This window comes from Drosophila ficusphila, unplaced genomic scaffold (assembly GCF_018152265.1).
Source record: "Drosophila ficusphila isolate 14025-0441.05 unplaced genomic scaffold, ASM1815226v1 contig_414, whole genome shotgun sequence".
NCBI lineage: Eukaryota > Metazoa > Arthropoda > Insecta > Diptera > Drosophilidae > Drosophila > Drosophila ficusphila.
Window position 1 is genome coordinate 1,224,126 of NW_025064328.1, and position 19,660 is coordinate 1,243,785.

At 41.6% G+C, this 19,660-nt stretch overlaps 2 protein-coding genes across 2 annotated transcripts; one reads left to right on the forward strand and one right to left on the reverse strand.

Moving 5' to 3' along the window:
* Positions 1-844: 844 nt before the first annotated feature.
* LOC108094801 lies at positions 845-1,694 on the reverse strand. Its single transcript, XM_017195572.1, has 2 exons — positions 1,600-1,694; positions 845-1,475 (listed from the first exon to the last, which is right to left on the reverse strand). Exons 1-2 carry the CDS (start codon positions 1,670-1,672, stop codon positions 928-930), a joined length of 621 nt encoding a protein of 206 aa, XP_017051061.1. The 5' UTR covers positions 1,673-1,694; the 3' UTR covers positions 845-927.
* A 6,142-nt stretch (positions 1,695-7,836) lies between these two features.
* Positions 7,837-9,162, forward strand: LOC108094824 (putative gustatory receptor 57a). Its single transcript, XM_017195594.1, has 2 exons — positions 7,837-8,985; positions 9,046-9,162. Exons 1-2 carry the CDS (start codon positions 7,837-7,839, stop codon positions 9,160-9,162), a joined length of 1,266 nt encoding a protein of 421 aa, XP_017051083.1.
* Positions 9,163-19,660: the final 10,498 nt, after the last annotated feature.

The following is a 19,660-nucleotide window of genomic DNA, read 5'->3' on the forward strand; positions in this document are numbered from 1 at the left end:
TTGAGTTTGGTTTCGCTTCAAGCCATACTTTGTATAGCCTCTCTGCCGCACTTTAATCACTGGCCCCTTCTTTGGACCATGACAGAACTTTCCAGACATTAACATAAATAATAAATGCTCCCTAATGCAATTCCTGTTTGGGCAACGGCAGACACTGGGATCAGACAATAACATAAACACTGCATTCGGCTCGTCGTTAAAGAAGATTCAAAGTTAATAGTTCGCTGGACAGAGTCCAGGGTTGAGGTCCTTTGACCACATAAATTTCGCATCCAAATCAATAACCGAAGTGGGGGGCGAAATCCCTGGAAGGGGATTCCGTTGACATCGGTTAGTGTTAAAGTTAATAAATTGTGGCCAAGGAGGATTTATGTGAACGGGCCGCTGCCCTCGACGGCAATGACATTTCAATGTTTACATATGGACCGAGGGTGGAGTTAAGGGGTAAGGGAGTCACGGGGGAGGGGGTGAAAGGGGGAGGGGTGGTGAAAGTGGGAGTGGAAGTGGCTGCGTGCCTGGCTGTTTGTATTAATAACCATTCTGCCACTGCGGTATGCGTGACGCTGCAAATGGGTGCACCGAAAAAAATATTGAATCATAGCAAGCACAACAATTCACTGTCATGAATCTTTTAATTTGAATTCATTCCCCTTTTTCTCGCAGTGCCTGCGTGTGTGTCACATATGAAAGCCTGATTTTCGTGGGCAATTCCATTTTGCCCGCAAAATATTTTAGGCGAAACCCCAGAGTGCATGTCAGCAAATCATAAAATGTGTCAATCCAAGATTTCAGCCAAGTCATCGGACCATTAATAAGCGCAACCCAACCCAGACCCATGGAATGCGGAACAATTAAAATTTAATAAACTAAGCGAACTCAATAAATAACTTAAAATTAAAGTATGGGATAGGAAAGAAAGTGTTTCCCCTAGAACCTATGTCTGCGATACTTTTTCAATGACGGGCGACGTTCAGAGGATCTCAAGGTTCCCGGTCGAATCTCTAGAAGACGCCTGCGGCGAGATCCCTTTGAACTCAGGACAATGCAGGTGACTCCATTACTGCCACCAGAACCAGTACCAGTGGTAGTCGTGCCAGAACCTGTAGTCTGCCTCCATTCGCCAACTGGATCAGCATCATCATACACCTCATCATTGCTCCTACCGTTGATAATATCCCCGTCGACACTGCGACTGTTGAAGCAAACCTCCTGGGCAGTTCCACTGCTGCTCGAAGTGGTCGAGGAGGCGGTGGAGTTGAGCAGACTGGTCAGGTAGTCAATAGTCACGTTCGAGGTCACCACATCGAACAAAATGGAACCGCCTACTCCTTTCGTAATTCCCAGAGCAAATCCACTGAGACCAGCTAATGCAGAGGCCACCGATCTTCCAGCTTCCGAATCTTCATCCAAACCAGATTCCCTTATAGCTTTGCGGAGTTCTCTTCCCGTAAGAGGTCGAAGTGCCAGGCGACGAGCTGCAGGTTTAAATTATTCATTATTAATGTGTAAAGAACTTAAATTGTATTCTAAACGGATATCTAATCTTTTTATACTCTATATATCCATATAATCCATTATACTTCCACTTTCACAACTCACCTTCTAAACCAACACTTAAACACGCGATGAGGACAATCAGTAGCCCAAAAGTCAAATTCCCGAACGACCTCATCTTTTCGAAGATCTTTCGCGTAATCGCGTAGAAACTCAACTGAAACAGCCAATGGGTTCTTCTTCACTTTTATCTGTGACGAGAAGCCAAAGAAAGTTTTGAGCTTTGCATATGCAAATCCCTGAATTCCGCAGAAAAAAAACAATTTGACCCCTGACTGAGCTGCGACCCCAAACTGGTTTTATAGACACATTCATAAGAATAATTTGTAGCCAAACTCGTGTCGACTCAGTATAAATATGGTAGCTTTAAATAGTGCGACGTTGTTATTATTTAATAATATAAGGTTTTCCAAATGTACAAAATCGGTAACTTTTAATTATTGTTATAGTAAACAATGCAAGTTATTTCTGAGTTAGAATTCCCTGCTTCAAAGCAAATCTCCCTGGCCGAATTACTTTTCGTCGAAACACTGCTCTCCTCGGGTTCGGTTATATTGGCTGTAATGACGTCGTAGATGAAGACCCCAGTTAGGGCCTTTCCCAAACCCAGGGCAAAACCACTGATGGCAGCTAATCCGCTGGATACAGATCGAGCTTGGGGTAGATGGTTTTCCAATTGCCGCATTTCTTCCGGTCTCAGTGGTCGTAGTTTTAGCTGCCTTGCTAAATGGATAAGAAAATTAATTAGTTGATTTTTGTTCTAATTCATCATTATGTTTACCCATTGGACTTCCACTATAATTTAAAAGAACAATCAGGCATATAAAGAATAGCCTGGTCCACTTGTGGCTGCTGCTCATCTTGGTCCAGAAATCTCAACTTGGCCCGACCTCAGCATTGATTTATATGCCTGGGCCAAGTCATAAGAACTCATTTGCATAAACACTAATCACTGGCAAGCCAACCAGGCAATCAGTCATTCCACACGTACACATATATTTATGCCTCGATTCTCCCATAAGCAGGCAGATTTCTTTATTTTTTATTTTTTGCTAATCAAGCACTTTCACTTTGGTTGATATGAATATGGAAACTTGGCCAGTGAGCAGCCAAGAAGGCGAAAGCAAACTTGATGAGGGGTCGTCGGGATTTGCATTTCTCCAAAGGGGAACAACAACAGAAAAATAAAATTCTTGTGACCAGATGACCTGCTAATCGAACCGTGTCACAAGGTGCTCACAACCATATAAACCCAGAAACTGGTCTTATGTAACCCATTCGACGACAGCGAAAACACATTTCTCCTCGTTAGAACTCTGACTTTTTATTTGAAATCTTTTCCTCTAGTATGTAAGTGGGGGGATATTAAATTTATGTACTTACTAAGTTTAAGAATGAAACGCACTGTTTAAATGGGCTTACAGAGTTTTTAAATAAACGGTTATGGTATAAAAAGTAAAACACATTTACTAAAACAAACCATTTTTTATTAATTTTGCGGGGACAAAGGTTATTCGTTTTAATAGAAAACCATCAACATTTTATTTTATATACATTTTTAACTACCTTAATTCCTTAATATATTTTCAACTCATACCCAAAAAATGTATTAAAATTAACCTTTAAAACAAACAATAAGCACTTAACATAAGGTATTCAATGAATCGGCTCCTTGAAGTCCATGAACTTCGGGCTTTTTGCGTGCTCTTCTTGTGTTGACTATAAATTCAGATTTTGTGGCTCGGCGGAAGTATTAAGCTGATTTTATGGCTTACAACTGCATACTTAAATCTGTTTCCAGGCCAGGCCAAACCCAGAGCCGAACAAGGAGTGTTGTCTATCCCATTTGGCAAGCGATACGCAGGCGGTCCCCGGGTGCACTTTTATTTGCCACGTACAAGTTGTGAATGGCCGGGCAAAGTGGGGCATAAAAAGTTTTAGTTGCAGCTTTGTCAGACATTTGCTTTTGAAAATGGCTTAAAGCTGACATCTGCCAATTGGCGGGGAACTTTCTGGCTTTGCCCCCCACTGGGGGGAGTTTGGTTGCCGAAGATATAATGGAAGTGCTGCGGAATTCTCCCTACTCTTCCCCCTTTATTGTTGGCGGACACTGACAATGTCAGGGCGAAACAGCTGCTGGGCAACAAGTGACATGCTGTCGATGAATGCCAAGCTGTCTGCGCACGCGAACAATGCCACATCAACACCATCATTAGCATCATTATGCAGCGCCTGCAAGGGAATCCATTCGGTATATCAGAGTACTATATATATAGAAGACCTCCCCAGTATCTACTTCGCGGGGCTCCCGATTATTCCTGATTTACGCGGTGGCAGCGGGCGTTGCGCATAACATCATTTGCAGCTCATTAATCAGTTCTGACGCATGTCGGGTTCCGAAGGCAGCAAACCATCAAACCGCCAAGTCTTCATGTGGCAGCGAAAGTTGCCGTCTCCCTGGGAACTTGCAACATAAGCGGATTGCCTGCCTGGAGGGCAAACTGGAGCGCCATCGGTGAGCTTGATGCCGATCCTTTCATAGCTCCACTGCATACGGATTGTATCTGATTTCAGGCAATTATGTACAGAAATGGATTAAGGCACTTGAGAGGTTTTCTTCTTCAATAATCCTTTAAAGACAATATTGCCAGATTTTTAACACATTTCATTTTGCATAAATACAATCAATTTGCTTAATAATAAAGTAAGTAAGTGGCTAAGACACTCTTTTGCAGCTTAGCCCTTTCTAAAATACAAAACATGTAATCTAATATATTGATGAATATACGGATTTTTGTGCTCTGGTTATCTTATAGTACTTCCATTCTCTCTGTGTATCCCTACAATTCCGCATCACTATAATTAAAAATACTAAGTCGACGGCCTGGTGGGAATCTCCCGGATGACGAGAACTAATGTACCCAATTCAGAACAGCCCCCGTGGAATGCAGGGCATCTGTGTAACTTCGAGGCGTTGCAAATTCAGGGCGAGAGGTGAAAAGCTGCAGCACAATGAGCAGGCACCATAATTTCATCGTTTTTTTTTTTTTTTGCTGGTTTTATGTGGCACGGCTGAGTGGATTTTATGCTGAGAAGCGGCAGGAGAACCGCGGCAAATGAACATGCAGCGCGGAAAAGATGGGCCAAAGATAGCGAACTGAAGAAACAGCCGCATATTTCAGCTGCTTGGCGAGATAAAGCAGCCGCGATGATAACCCTTGAATATAAATATATATATATACGAGTGTATATATTCTATATTATGTTCGCATAAACTTTATGCGTAACACAATTTATAAAAGCGCCGGGAAAGGAGTGCACTTATTCCAGGGCCATTGGCTCGTTAACATTAAACGCCTTTGTGCAGGATGTCTCCTTCGTCCTTCTGCTGACTGTCCCGTTATCACTGCTCCTTGATGGGCGGACATTCGAGCGGTTGATGGGCCGCCGCTTAAAGGATGCTCAATATATCCAATCAATGCAGGCCCATTGGCGTCGTTACGGCCAAATACGGTTATAAGTTGCATCAAAAGTTGATGGCTCCATTGTGATGCCGCTCCTTTATTTACGATGCGATTTATGGCTCCTCGAGAGGTGGGCTCTCCACCTCCCACTCCCACTCGACCCCGCCCCCATCCAGGGGGTCAGCGTCTAATTGTGAGAACAAGAACATGCGTGGTCCGCTCAGGATTCAAACAGAACGTTAGTTAGCTTACCGCCATAAATCATTCTTTATTTCACTCACGCACACCATCCAAAATGAATGGGCCCGGACATTAGCACCTTCTTGGCCAGCAAATCAAGTCCCTCGAGTGTGTGTGAGTGTGTATATGTGTGCGTGGCCAGTAATTAATTATGGTGTTATTTAATTTAATTGTGAGCGGCATTAGGACGCTTTCAGTCGAGCAAGTGTCTACAAATGGGTTCCCGCCATGCCCACTTAACTGCCATCTTTTAAAACGCTTGAAAAGGAAATAAGGGGAATATAATTTAGGATACCAAAATCAAATAAAAGCAAATTATATGTTTCTTTTATTTATGTATAAATTATGTATAAAGTTATATAATATTACCACTTTCCCTGATCAATTTAAAAAGAGTTCCCGAGGTCTGGTTGTTCGAAATCATTTTTAACACATTCGGTGTTATAAATTTGATTTGGCCCACTTATTGCCCTCAATCAAAGCATGTTTGGTTGTCAGGGAAAGGTTCCCTTCTGTTGTTGCCAATGTTGCTTTTTGGAGTGTCAAACCCGAACCTCTGACAACGAAATTTTGATGGGGGTCATGTGGAAAACTAAGTGGAAATTCTACATTTTTCCTATTTTCGGCAGCCTTTTCAGATATGTTGGCGTTTGAAATTAGCGTTAATTGAATCCATATGGGCGGAGATTTGATTTTCTTTTTTTTTTGGAGATCCAGTGTTGTTTTACTTTTGGACATTTGAGTGAGTCAATCAGGCGGTCCATCAGTCAGTCAGCCAGCTGTCAGGATGTGTGTGGGATGTGGAAAAAGGTGGTGGCGAGTGACAAGGACAAATGGCCGGAAAAGTGCGGGGGAAAACCCTAAAAAGTACAGGCTCTCCTCTTGCGTCAAGTTAATTCAATTCGAGCCAATTGGATCCGATTGGGTTCGGTAATTGCCATTGTTAATGCGAATGTGGATGCATATGTTTCTGGCTGAGCATTCAGGCGGAAGGCGATAAATAATAAATACAATTTGCAAAAAAAAATAAAACTAATTACAAGTGCTATAGCATCGGAATAGTTTCCATTAACTGATTTCGAGAGCAGTTCATGCAGAGCAGTCCAACATCCCAGCATCATTTGGGCCTTGTTTTTGCATTCATTTCCTAGTTAAGCTCCCGGAGGTCAATCAGCCAGAAAATCAACAGTTGCGCATAAATAATTTCTTGTTTGAATTTATTTATATATGTGTCCATGGGCACTGAACCACAAATGTGCAACAAACAATTTATTAAGTGACTCCATTCGGTTCGGTTGTCATTTGCAACCATTTGACGTTTTTGCGTCCCAGAGCCAGGCCTAATTAATTTTACACTTCTCCACAGCTGAATTGTCCCTCGGCGCGACTTTCTTTCGGGAATTTCATAAATATTTAATGAAAACAATTAACAGCGGTGAGAGTCGCCGGGCGAGGGCGATGATTGATTGCCACCTGCTACCGTTTGGACAATCATAAAATTTTCGTTAATCAAGTTTTATTAATTAAAGGCAACAAAACGGTCCCTCCCATTTGGCCCACATCTCTTTTATTTTCACCTTCCTTGAAAAGCAGTAAATCATTCCATGTTTATACCACCGAACTGGCCCAGTTCGAAGGGTTGAGCTCTGTCACCGGGCATTAACAACTTTTCCCAGCTTGGCCATAATCCCTTGGATTATGGTATTTAATCTGACAACTTTCTCACTCCCTTTCCCCGGGCTGCGGAAATTAATTTACTCGTATTTTTGCCAGCTATATAATTTTCCGAAATTTATACAACTAGTAACTCGCCACAAAACCAATTTAATTGAAATTCAACTTTCCGATTAAGTTGTTAGAGAGTTTTTTATACTTGTGAAATATTTTACTCATTGTTTTACATATATGAGTTTTTACAAATGCATGTGATAAGCTTAACTTCGTCTGGTAAATTAAATTAAATTATACCAGTTTTGATCTAGCTAACACAATTTACATTTTAGTAATGCGTCATGCATATCATTTCATTTCTAAGCATCAAATTTAGGTATACAACATATTTTAAGTATGAATAACGGAGTAAACACTCCATTATAAAGTTATATCCCGTTCATGTTAAAAAAGTGTTTATACTTACCGCGTTTACTGAGATTATATATGACCACACACAACTGCAAATGAGAAATATAGTGGTTCATAAACTGCGAGGGGCACTTGTTACAAGTTATCTCGAAAGTAATCAAGGTAATTACTAGATTGCTTTAATGGCTTCTGAATGTTACAGAAACCATACACTTAATAAAATGGGCAACGAACTATTGCTTAATAACAAGAGCAAAAAATATTCTCTAATTCGAAAAAATTAAATAATCTGCAACGTCTTTAAAAATAAGAAACACAATGAAAACATATGCAAAAAAAGACACTACTTTTTTAATATTCTTCAAACTTTTTACCCTTAAGATTTTTGCTCGCAGAAGTTGTTTTAAGTGTACTTTGTCTTGGCTCCTTGTGGCTTTCCCATGTGGATTTATAATAACCACTTAGTTCATTAGTCGGACTCCAAAAATTGGTAGCGATGGCCGTGTTGTACTTTTTCCGCGAACCTGAAACTGTTTTCGATTGCGCCAGCTTCATTTGCGGCTTGCAATTTGTTATGGGTTGCAATGGATTTTGGGGGCAAATTGGTACGAATTTTAAGATCACCCGGTGGAGGCGGATATACTCATTGACGATTTCAATTGTGGCGTTAATGGGTCTCTACGGATCCTTAAGCGTTCTCTTAAAAGCTGAAGATATTAAGGAACGAGTGAGAAAGGCCGACAATCTGGTGCTAAGCATTGCAGTTCTGGAATTGTTCATGTCCAGCTTGGTTTTTGTTGCCACAGTGTCTTCCCTGCAATTATATGCCCATCGCCACTTGAAAATCTACTTAAGTTTAGCTGCCTTAGATTGCAGGCTAGTAAGTGACTTCGGGGCAAACCTCAATTACAGGAAAATGCTCAGGAAAAATGTCGCTGTGCTGGCGGTGGTAACTATCATCTACTTGGGAGCAATTAATTGTGCCGCCATCCAAGTGGGCAGCGGTCACAGAGCTCTATTTCTGATATCCGCCATGGGCTATACGATTGTCACTGGAGGACCACACTTTACTGGCTATGTCCACATGACCTTGGCCGAAATGCTGGGCATCCGTTTCCGGTTGCTGCAGCAGATGCTCAGTCCGAAGTTTCTCGAATGGCGCTTTCCGCAAAGAAAAGTGCGAGAATTGCGTATACGCCAGGTGGTGTCGATGGTCCAGGAGCTGCACTACCTCGTCCAGGAGATCAATGCGGTGTACGCCTTCAGCCTTTGGTCAGCGATGGCCCACGATTTGGCCATGAGCACCAGCGAGTTGTACATACTGTTCGGCCGATCCATGGGCGTTCTGGGCAGTGCTCAGAATGAGAGTGAGGAGGATCAGGGCAGCAGTTTTCAATTAATCGGATACGTGGCCCTCTGCATGTTGCCGCCACTCTACAAACTCCTGATTGCCCCTTTCTACTGCGATCGCACCGTTTCCGAAGCCCAAAAGTGTTTGCGTCTCATCGAGCAACTGGACAACTGGTTTCCCGAAAAGTCCTCGCTGAGTTCTCTGGTCGATTCCTCGATGTCCTGGCGGATTCAGGCAAAGTTCCAGTTCACCAGTGGCCTGGATATCGTCCTCAGCCGAAAAGTCATCGCAATGGTGGGAAACCTGTAACCAAGATTTTAAAACCAATAATTTAATATTTTTTGCTTTTATAAGTTCACATCGATTCTGGTCAACTATCTGCTAATCCTTATCCAGTTCGCCATGACCCAAAAGATGGGAGAGCAAATCGAACAGCAAAAGATTGCCCTGCAAGAGTGGATTGGATACTGAGGAGTACAAATTATACAAATAATTCTTAAGTTACCACATAGTTATATAAACACACTTACCTTAAAAAAAATTTATTGTAACTACTTTTACAAGTAGATGAATGTGGAACCTTATACGCCTTGATACAGCATATTTTAATAAGAATGAAAGAGCCTTATTCCTTCTGCCATTGAAAGATGTTAATGTTAAGTAATCTTTAATCTTTCCTTTCAAAAAAAAATGTTAGGTAACGCTTTGACCTTTGGATATCTTAAAGTGCTTCCAATTTATGGGTGGCCCATAGGTAATATTTATCAGGGACGAAATTAATTTACTGCGAGTGGCTCGTTAACATGGAAACTCCATAAATAAGTCAGCTTCCCACGGAACTCCCACTTGCAGGCATCTTGTGTCCGCTATCCAGTGTCCTGTGTGTCCTGTGTGTCCTGTGTCCTGTGTCTTGTGTCGACTGCACCCAGGAGAGCCGACTAATGATTATTACGTTTGTCGTTTTATTTTATTTGAATTTTATGTAAATTTCGTTGAGGGAGTGACCCGGGCAGGCAGCTGTTTTATCAATGCAGTCCAACCCCAGGTGAAAGTCTCCGGGGGAGGCACCCTGCTAATTGTGAGGGGCATATGGTCTCTATTGATTTCCCAAGTCAATCAGGAATGTGCCTGGGTGGATATACTCGTAAATCAAAGAGTTTTCGCGAATGTCGTGGCATTCGGTTTCTTTTTGTGCCGGAATGCGATTCGATTTCCGCCCAGTGCCAGCCATTAATGTATTGATTTAATTTCGAAAATCAGAGTTGAAACATACGCATAAGGGACGAAACTATTATGAGAATGCGCGGGATCCACGCGAGTGTTATTACTTCGATTTATGGCCAGCACATTGGAGGCTGACTGAAAGGGAGACTTTGGCTGTTGTGTGTTTATGGGCAGGGAGCTTTTATGCTCGTCGTAACCATTGTCCTGAAAATGACGCTTAATTGAATAATATTTTTTCGATCTGCCTTCCTTCGTTTGGCTCTTTTGCGTCGCATTCCTCTGTTGTGTTCAAGTATTTTTGATTGCCATGACTGCAGTGCTCGTACATACACACATTTATTCACAAATGTTCAGTGCCATATAATTTGCAATAATTACCAACGGCAATCCCAGCCGTTTTTGCCTTTCAAGAAATGTGTGCGGAATTATTGCATGCGACTAATTGAAAATTGATTGCGCCCACTTTGAACGAACAATTACCCGAATAATATTATCGCCGATAAAATAGAAAATGGCAAAACCATGGAACACATTGCAATCAATTTGACAGGCCTTTGTTTTTTTTATATTTTTAGGGACACGAAAAAGTTATTTGCTCATAAACAAAAATAGAATTTTAATTAGTTTGATTCTGCGTAGTTAAAAATACGTTTTTCTCAGGCTAAATTTAGTAACCAAGAACCATTGACAAAATACTCTGTTTAAGAAACAAAAGTAAGAGCATGATTTTAAGGAAATATATATGTTTAATTCCTTTTTCTTGTTAAATTTTATTGCCACGCAGAGCGGAATCCTTGTCTTGTATTAGAACCCATACAAATTCAAGGTGTGTAAAATCCCCCCGACTTCTCCTCTTTTTTCCCCGATGCAAGGACCCTTCGCCGTGCACATTGTTCGTGGCGAAGAATGGAGGAGAGTGGAAGCCCCGACTCGGGCAGAGCTGACAAGCTTTTGTAATGTCCGAGCCAAAAACTCATAATAACGTAACCCGCTTTACTTAACTAACTCATTTAAAAGTTTCACTAATAGCACGTCACACATGCAGCACATGGCGTGTGCTTAGCCCAATTAAAATGTGGTCAGGGCTGAAGCTTTCACAACTCGCGAGCTGCCCGCATCACTGTAAAAAAAACTATGCTATATATATAGAATGGGGAATGGGGAATGGAGAATGGAGATGGGTGTGAATCTGAGGCAGCATCTGCTTCGGTCTTATGCACAAAAGTCGCAGCAACAATGCAGAAAATAGTTGAGTTTTTGCACCCCGGCTCCACGGCATTTTACATTTTGGAGCTTAATTAGCAGACGTAGCAGTCGCCGACTTTTTTTACACGGGTTCGTTCTTAACCGTTTTCGCACCTGCATGAGGAGCACAATGGCGAACGCAATGTGTTTACACCCAGGGATAATGGATAATGCGAGCTGTGCACAAATTAGGGTTAAGTTGCCTGGCTAAAAGGATTCATTATAATTATGCGGCCCAGCGGGCTGGCACAGCGGTTTTATGAAAGGGAATCAGTTATCTTGAGGCGTTTGTCAATAGTAACTTACACGCACACACACACACACACACACACACTCACACCCACATATCCTTTAATTAGCTTTGCATGTTTGTCCCCACTCCATCTGTCAACTCAACCCTTCGCCTGTGTCTTTATATTTATCTATATATCTCCCTGTCAGTCAAGTCAATCCACACTTATTTATTTGCATAACTTCCACTTAAAGTGTCAAGCTAAAGTTGAGAAACATGAATCTCGGAAGTGTTTGCTCGCCATTAGAGAATGGAAGGAGGTCATCAAGCCAATTCGTATGCAAATATAATACTTTTCTTGCTCTTTGGAGAGAGCGTTTAAACAAATTTGTTGGCAAATATTTGCAGCAGCAAGTTAATGAAAGACCATTTGAAATATCACGCATACGACACGTACGCCGGGCAATAATCGATGGGCAATCAATTAAAATCCACTTTCTCACTGGCGTTAAAAAAAACTGAAACTACTGAAACGTGGCCACAACTTGAGGCGAAATCACTTCGGTGCCCATCGAGTCGCCCTCGGGGACACTTTGATTCGGTTTGTGTTCGCATCGAATCTCGCATGCAAATCCACTCAATTAAAGCAATTTCGATGCAATTTTAACATCTCAGAGGGATGTGCGTTTAAATTAAAAATGCATTAAATGCGAGCAACTGTAGGTTGTGGATGCTGCAGCTCACATTGTCTCACCGCCCCGATCTCCGTTTTCATTCCTAATGAGGCCAGACACAAACATTTGCCCACGTAATAAACATTTTACGACCGTGCGAGTGTTTATTTATTCAAATGCATTTAAAATAGCATGAAATGCCATAAGGAGGCGACACTTAACGAGCCCAAGACAAGTCCCCACTATATGTCTTACAACTACACACACATATATACATACATATGTATAAAGAATGGTATATGTATTCCGATCCCAGCGAGACGAGGACGAGCAATCAAAGACGCAGAGCACGAGGACGAGAACTCTCCAGGCTGAAGCATTCGCCATGTCGCAGCGTAAACACTGAAGCCTCCTTTCACTCGGGGCAATGTCAAGAGCACCTGGCTCACTCACACGAACTAAGGAGATAGAGCGAAGAAAGAGCCGGTGGGTCAGGTGGTTCAGGCGGTTCAGGCGGTTCAGGTGGTTCAGGTGGCTCAGGTTGCTCAGGTGGATGGCATCCATTAATGCATTTACTAGTCTCCGCTGCTCGCTCATTTTGTTTGCACAGTCCGAGCAAACGACTTTTCAAGTCTCGCATCTGCAAGGACACGGCTCAGAATAACACGTGGCCATGTCTAATTCAAGTGCAGAGAAACAAGCAAATTATGAGCGTTTTGTGCTGGCTGCTTAGCGAAAATATGAAAAAGCCAAGGGCCTGCAAAAAAGGTCAAGGGTTAAGGACATTTTAGGGCAACCTTTTGAATGAGCTTTAAAAGAAATTTAAATTGCTTAACATTTTTCATTTCACAATGCAATAAATGTTATATTTATTAGTTGGAAAATCAACCAATTGGAAACTTTAAAGGTAGAAAAACATTTTTGTATTTTTAAGATTAATATTTCTTTACTTTAACTTTCAGTTAAAGTGTGCAATATATCGAACCCAGTCAATTATCAATAACGCATTGATTTAATGCATTTGGGCAACAATAAAATCCGGAGCTTGGCTTTAATTCAAATGTCAATATTTTGATTTGCCGATTGGTTTCCTTGAAAGCCAGATTCATTCATAGTGCACAGACTGGCCATAGAAATCAGTTGGCTTATCGGTGGCCAAACCAATCTGAGCCCGCTTAACCCAGGCCATGAACACAAACAAAGCCCTTGCCCAAAAATTCAGTGCAAAAGGCCAGACATCAGAATGCATCGAACACTATTTACACCCGTCGGAATTGGTGTCCACACAACGGCCTATCTCCCACGAAAATGGGCACGCAAATCCTGGCATTACCTCGGCATATACACACGAAGAAAAAAAGTCAAATATTAATGCAACGAGTAATAAAATGAATTCTTTTGCACAACAGATACTCTTGGTTATAGTTTCATTTCATTTCGATGGGTTATATTTCCAATAAAAAATTAATATATATTTACTCCCACTGTTTCTGTAATTTTTTGTAGAAGTAGTACTAACTACTGTGTAAATATACATTATTTTTTTAGTGTATTTCCAGGCGCCGCCAATTGGCATTGCAGTTTGTCATGCGTGTTTCGCACAAAATGCGATCAGAGCCAACAAAGCAGTAAGTCAGCGACGCTAATTCGATTTCAATTTGAACTCGGAACCGCAATTCGACGCCCTGCATGCGTTGCTTTAAAATATCCTGGCATGCGCCTAAAAATAGCAGTCGTAATAATTTTAAGCGCCGAACTCACAGCCACTTGACAAAGGGGAAATCTAAGACAAACACATCCGCCGGATCTCTTTGGCGAAATCAATGCAAAAGCCAGGTGGGTTGGGCCAAAAAGAGATGCCAGCAGCAGAAGCGAAAATCGTTTTGTAATTTGAATTTGATTTCGACAAACAATTTCGGAATGCGGAAATTGAAAGCGCATGCTGTGCGGAAACTTCTCGGCTTACGTAATTACAATCGGGTGGCTGATAGAATAACAACAATGCAGGCGCTACTCCCTCGGCAGAGTCTAAAAGTATATACGTAGAGCAACAAGCTGCAAACGCGTTAAGAAAGTTTCGCGGTTCCGCCACTTGCCAAATTGACTGACAATGCACAAGCACATCTCCGACCATATTCACCGACACAAAGTTGGCATAATGGCCTAGGCGCCATCGTTTCATTCATCCCCCCGCCCCCCTCCTCACCCTTTTTGCCCACCCACTCCTGACGACCCTCGCATCCATTTAATTGAAGTGAAATAACATTTTGTGTCAACGTCTAACGAGGACCGGTTCTCCCCACCACGCGCAATTCTAAACTTTTGCTGCAGCATCTGGCATACATTGCGTATGCGCAACATTGAGCTCTGTGCAAGCGAAAATGTTTTGTGCCACGCGAAACTGTTGCAGGGACGACCAACATGCAATTTGCAACACACCCGCACACCCGGCCGCACACTCCATGTCCTCCAAAAGGACTCAAAGTGGATGCGAGTGCGTGGGTCTGCGTGTGGTTTAAGTCAACTTTAATTGAATCTAGTCAAGATGCCGCCAGATGGGTCAAATGCGTTCAGGTCTCGCCAACAAATAAAACTGGGGAACCCCAACGGTTGAGTTCGACTAATGAAATCGAGATAACAGTGGAGCTTTGGGAGCTTGGGAAAGTGAGTCATAAATAACCAAAGGATATTAACTTTTTAATTGGAAATTTTTAAACTAAAATGCATCTATTTGCTTTTATGGGAAATAATAATTATTAAAATAAAAAAAGGTTAGTTGAATATTGAAGATTATAATGTTTATATTATTATGCTTATAAATCTGTAATAAATATGCTTCTTTAAAGGTTATTGGGGAATTGCTTACCCCTTAAGCACCTTCTAATTAAATGGGAGTATACAAATTTAGAACATATTAAGCAAGAATCCAATAAAGCTAGCTTAGATCTTAACATTCCTCGAGTTCCCGAACCGAATCAATTTCACGTTGTAGTTGAGCGCTGGCTTTCGGCAACCAAAAAGAAATCAGGCGGGAAATCTGAGTAGATTTTTTCCAAAAAGCGAGTGCAACCATGAAGTGTGGGGGGTTGCAAGTAGGTCGTATATCTGGCTAGCTGAACCAGCTGTCCTTGAGCCATTTTGCGCGCGATATTCACTTCTTCCGGTCCCCCATTTTATGCCCCATTTTATGCCCCATTTCCAGATGTCGGCACATTTGGTCAAGCTTTGCATTTGACTTATGCTTTTTACGCCTTTCATTTTAATTCGTTTAAGCTGGCGATGCGTGCCGCACCCGGAGGAAATGTGCTAAGGGCGCCACGCCCCCTTCATTGTGGCATGTGTCCGAGCAGCCCTGTTCCATTAAGCTAAGTGCCGTGCAAAGAAGAAGAAGAAGCAGAAGGAGGAGAAGAAGCAGAAGAAGGATCCTGCGCTCGCTGCAGGATATGCAATGCATTTGTCACTGCGGAATGCGTTTCAGAAAATGTTGGTAACGCTTTCAAAATTACATAACACAAATACCAGGAGATGGAGCCGCCGTCCGACATTGCTTTGAAAAAGGCACCAACTCCTCCAGAAGCTGCTGATGGTGCTGCACTTTTTCCAGCTGCACTTACAAATTTGTCCAACATTTATTCTGGCTGAGAAATTTGAGGGCGGAAACCGTTTGTGTTTCTATCTTACTTTGACCAAGGCTTTATATATAATCTGAAAATGTTTACATAATAACTACAAGGAGGTTTTTGTAAAAAAAGCATGATCTTAAGTACTTGATATCAAAATATGCAAATAATTAAATTAAAATGCATTTAATGGGAATTTTATGCAAAATCTCTTCCATCAAAATCAACAGCAGTGGTGGATTTATCTCATCACTTTAAGATAAGATTTAGATGTGATAAATAATTAAACAAAAATTAAACTATGTATTTAAAACTCCCAATTAGATAAGCATATAAATACACTTTTCTCAGTGTAATGTTGCTGGTGGCGATTTTGCTGGTGGTGATGTTTCTTCAGCCTTTGTATGTTGCTGCGGCGGCAGCTGAAATTAATATTTGCACTCAAAATGCAATTTTCCAGGCATTTCCTCTCCTTTTCGCTTGGTCCTGTTGGAGTGAGTCGGGTGTTGTCACTTGTTAGAGCTGCTGTTGCCTCACGTACATGCGATGCAGCCACTTCCACTTTGCCACCCAAAATGCATCCCCGTCTTCTCCAACCCCCAAAAAAAAAAAATACCTCCACTCCTGCCACTCTTTCATTTTGCATTTTCCGTTTAGCAGCGTTGCAAATGCAGCGTCGCGTAAATGAATTTGCCATTTCTCATGGCTGATTCCTGGAGCCGGAGCTGTGGCGGCTACGGCGGAGTTGGCCAGATTCCGGGGCTCAGACGCGTGACATGACCATTTGTCAAAGCCAGGCTCATGTGCACGCCCACATTAATAGTTAATTAAGCAGCTGCTGGTGTTGCTGGTGTTGCTGGTGCTGCTGGTGTGTTGCTGCAACATCCCGGCACCTGCAACAATAATTGCATTATTCATGGGCTGTCGCATGTGTGCGGCTGCTATTTCGAGCAACTCAATTTCATAATAAGTGGGTTTGTAATGCCGTAAACAACGGCAAGCTGCCAGCACCAACAACAACAGCAGCAACCACGGCCGCCAAGTTCAAGAACTCAATTAAGCCGGAAACAGAGGGAGACAGCTGCACGCTGTGCGAAAGAGACGGAAGAGAGCCAAGGAGTCGCAAGGAAGCTGGGAATCCCTGGAGAATCCTGCGCTGGCATCGTTAATCTTACATGCAAATTCATATTAAAACTATGCCCTTGCCCCGTCTTCTTCTTCTTCTTGTTCTTCTTCTTCTTTAGCAACTGGCGCAGCACAAAAAAGTTGTTAATTTTGTATACCAACTGTAAGAGTACTTTGAGCCCCTCTCGACCCTTTTGCGCCGCGCCTCTTTAACTCAGCCACTGCATTGCGCATTGCCTCTCATTGCAATAACATTTTGTTTATTTGAACTTTCCTGCTGGCGCTGATGGTGGCACGGGGATTTCTGCTCGGCACTCGCATATCCGCATCCATCCCGCCCGAAAATCCCGACAGAGATGAGCAGGAAATGATAACAACTATAGTTCAACTATAGATATATTGGGATATGTGTATGCCCACTGCCATCAGTTTGAAACTCCTGAATGGATTAATTACATAAAAGGATTTATTTCAAAAAACATGACTTAAATGACAGGTAAAATAGGAAAAAGAACAATATACATCAACATCATTGAAATGGCAAAGGGTTTTAAATAAAAACAAACTAATTCACTCTAAAAATGTAACACGAATAAACTGCTGCCAAACCGAAAAATGTAACAACTCCATTCGCAGAACTCCCGATTTTTCACTGCACTTTTGTGAATGCAGTGTCAATACGGTGAGTAGGATTTTCCGACCCGACAGAGAAAGTTTGTCTCGCCGCCAGCCACCGAAAACAAACAAGTAAACAAGTATGAAAAATGCTAATGAGCCTCTACGTAATTAAAATCACACACCCATATTTGCACACAAATGTACATACAGATGTCGCACAGGTGAATCCTCGCTGACGGAGATGCAATTTCAACTAATTAGAATTTTATTAACTAGAAAACGGACAGGTTGTTTCAACCTCGTTCGCATAAATGAATTCCCGCTCGTTAAAGGACCTATGTCCTGTGACGCGAAAGCCAAGCAAAATGTTGGTTCAATGTCGGGCATACAGAAACCATGTCAGATTCAATCTGCATAACAAATGGAGAATGCGAAAGCCATTTTCAAGGCCAAAGCCAGACAATCAGCAATATATGCATTTCCCCAAATATCAAAAACTTGCATACTCATAATTTGACACTAATCCCCAAACAGAGAAAACAATAAACTGGATTCCCTAACTTTTTTGGGCTTTAGAATGTTCAGTAGTGCTTACAAGCCCCTGCAAATTGATTTTATTCTTATTTGTTAATATTTTAAAAAGGCTTTGGGCTTACTTGCGATGGATAGAAATAATATACGTTAAGATTTATGTCTTTAATAAACAATATAGAGCCTTAAAGTCGTATACGCTCTGCGGTAACTTTAGCAAACTGATAAACCAAATTACTGCGGCGCATCCTGACACAGTTTCACTTTTCAGAGCCGCAAACACACAATCGCACTGACAAAAAGACAGTCGGAGATACGATATTATAAACAAACTGCTTTGCTCTCGTTCTCCTCCATATTGTAGGCAATTTTATAGAGTGTGTAAGAGTAAAAATAAAATACAAAAAAGAAAATAAGGGAATAACAACAGAGCAGCACAAAAAATCGGAGGAGGGAGGCAAAGTCAGCCGCAGCAAAGGCAGCAAATTCGAATGAAAAACTTTCTAATGAGTCGGCATTACAATTTCAAATTTGTTGCGCAAATTATTATAAAAGTTTGTGTGTGAGCTGAACAACATACTCAAACTTATATACGAGCCTGAGGTTGGCATACAACTGCCACAATAATTTTTCACCCCCCAAAGGGCGGCAGGTTCTGGAGTCCTGGAGTCAATTGCAGGAGGAGTAGCCTAGTTTTGTTGTTTGACTGCTACCTTTTCGTTTCGCTTCTATTCCCTCAGCATGGCATTTAATTATTAAATTATGGTTACAGGGGAATCGGTTAACTTTATTCAGATAGCAGATTGCAGCCGCACATTCAATGAGCCAGCAGCAATTGAATGTTTTTGACAACTTTGTTGCCAACTTTCTCTTTAAAATTGTTTTAGTGGCATAAATAAAATTAAAGAAGCTCATACAAATGTATACAAATAAAAGGGAGGCTGACAGGTCATGCTGGCCAACAATTCGCACCTAATTTAGTTTATTATTTCATGATTTCATTTATTTTGTGCCTGCGGTCGGCCGAAAATTGTCGGCCAAAGTGGATTAGAGTCGGTTTGGGCCGTAAAAGAAATTTAAACTTTTCCGTCCTGGTTTTTTATTATGCGTACAAAAAATTGTTGCATGCTGAATGTTAGCTGGTTGGTTGGTTGGTTGGTGGAAAATAAATGGGGGAGGCGAACTGCTGTTTTGAATATTTAAATCATTTTATTTGCCTCGCCACTTAGTGAGCAGCATTCAACATCCGTGGCAGCAAAAACCGCCTGCACTTCTTTCTGCTTTCGGGTCGAAATCAATTATTTAGGCAAAATGACAGCCAAATCTGTGCTCTGTTGTTCTGTGCTCACTGTTTGTGTCACGTTATGAATTTAGATTAAACAATTTAGCCATCAGGTTGAATGTGCAGCGGCCCCGTTGGGAAAAGAAAACAGATCACGGCTCCGATCAACAAAAGGTTATTAAATGCAAATCACTCAACGTTTTATTGCGAATTGTCGAATATTATTCCGGTTTGTAAAATAAACAGTGAAAAATGTTTATTTTCTCAAATATATAACTGGGGTATCTGATCATTTCATTTTTAGAGCCACAGTGTTTTTCCAAAATATTTACCATAAAAGGGTTTTCTCTATTCAATGCAACAAATTGGGATTAAGTCCTTGTGTTTATTGCAAAATAATAGCTAAGCTTGAATTGCC

Excerpts from the sequence above, each read along its gene's own strand:
- LOC108094801 (XM_017195572.1), bottom strand. The coding sequence starts at position 1,672 with ATGAGGTCGTTCGGGAATTTGACTTTTGGGCTACTGATTGTCCTCATC. Across the intron at positions 1,476-1,599 it reads TTTAAGTGTTGGTTTAGAAG|CTCGTCGCCTGGCACTTCGA; the intron begins GTGAGTTGTGAA and ends TTAAACCTGCAG.
- LOC108094824 (XM_017195594.1), top strand. The coding sequence starts at position 7,837 with ATGGCCGTGTTGTACTTTTTCCGCGAACCTGAAACTGTTTTCGATTGC. Across the intron at positions 8,986-9,045 it reads GCCGAAAAGTCATCGCAATG|TTCACATCGATTCTGGTCAA; the intron begins GTGGGAAACCTG and ends TGCTTTTATAAG.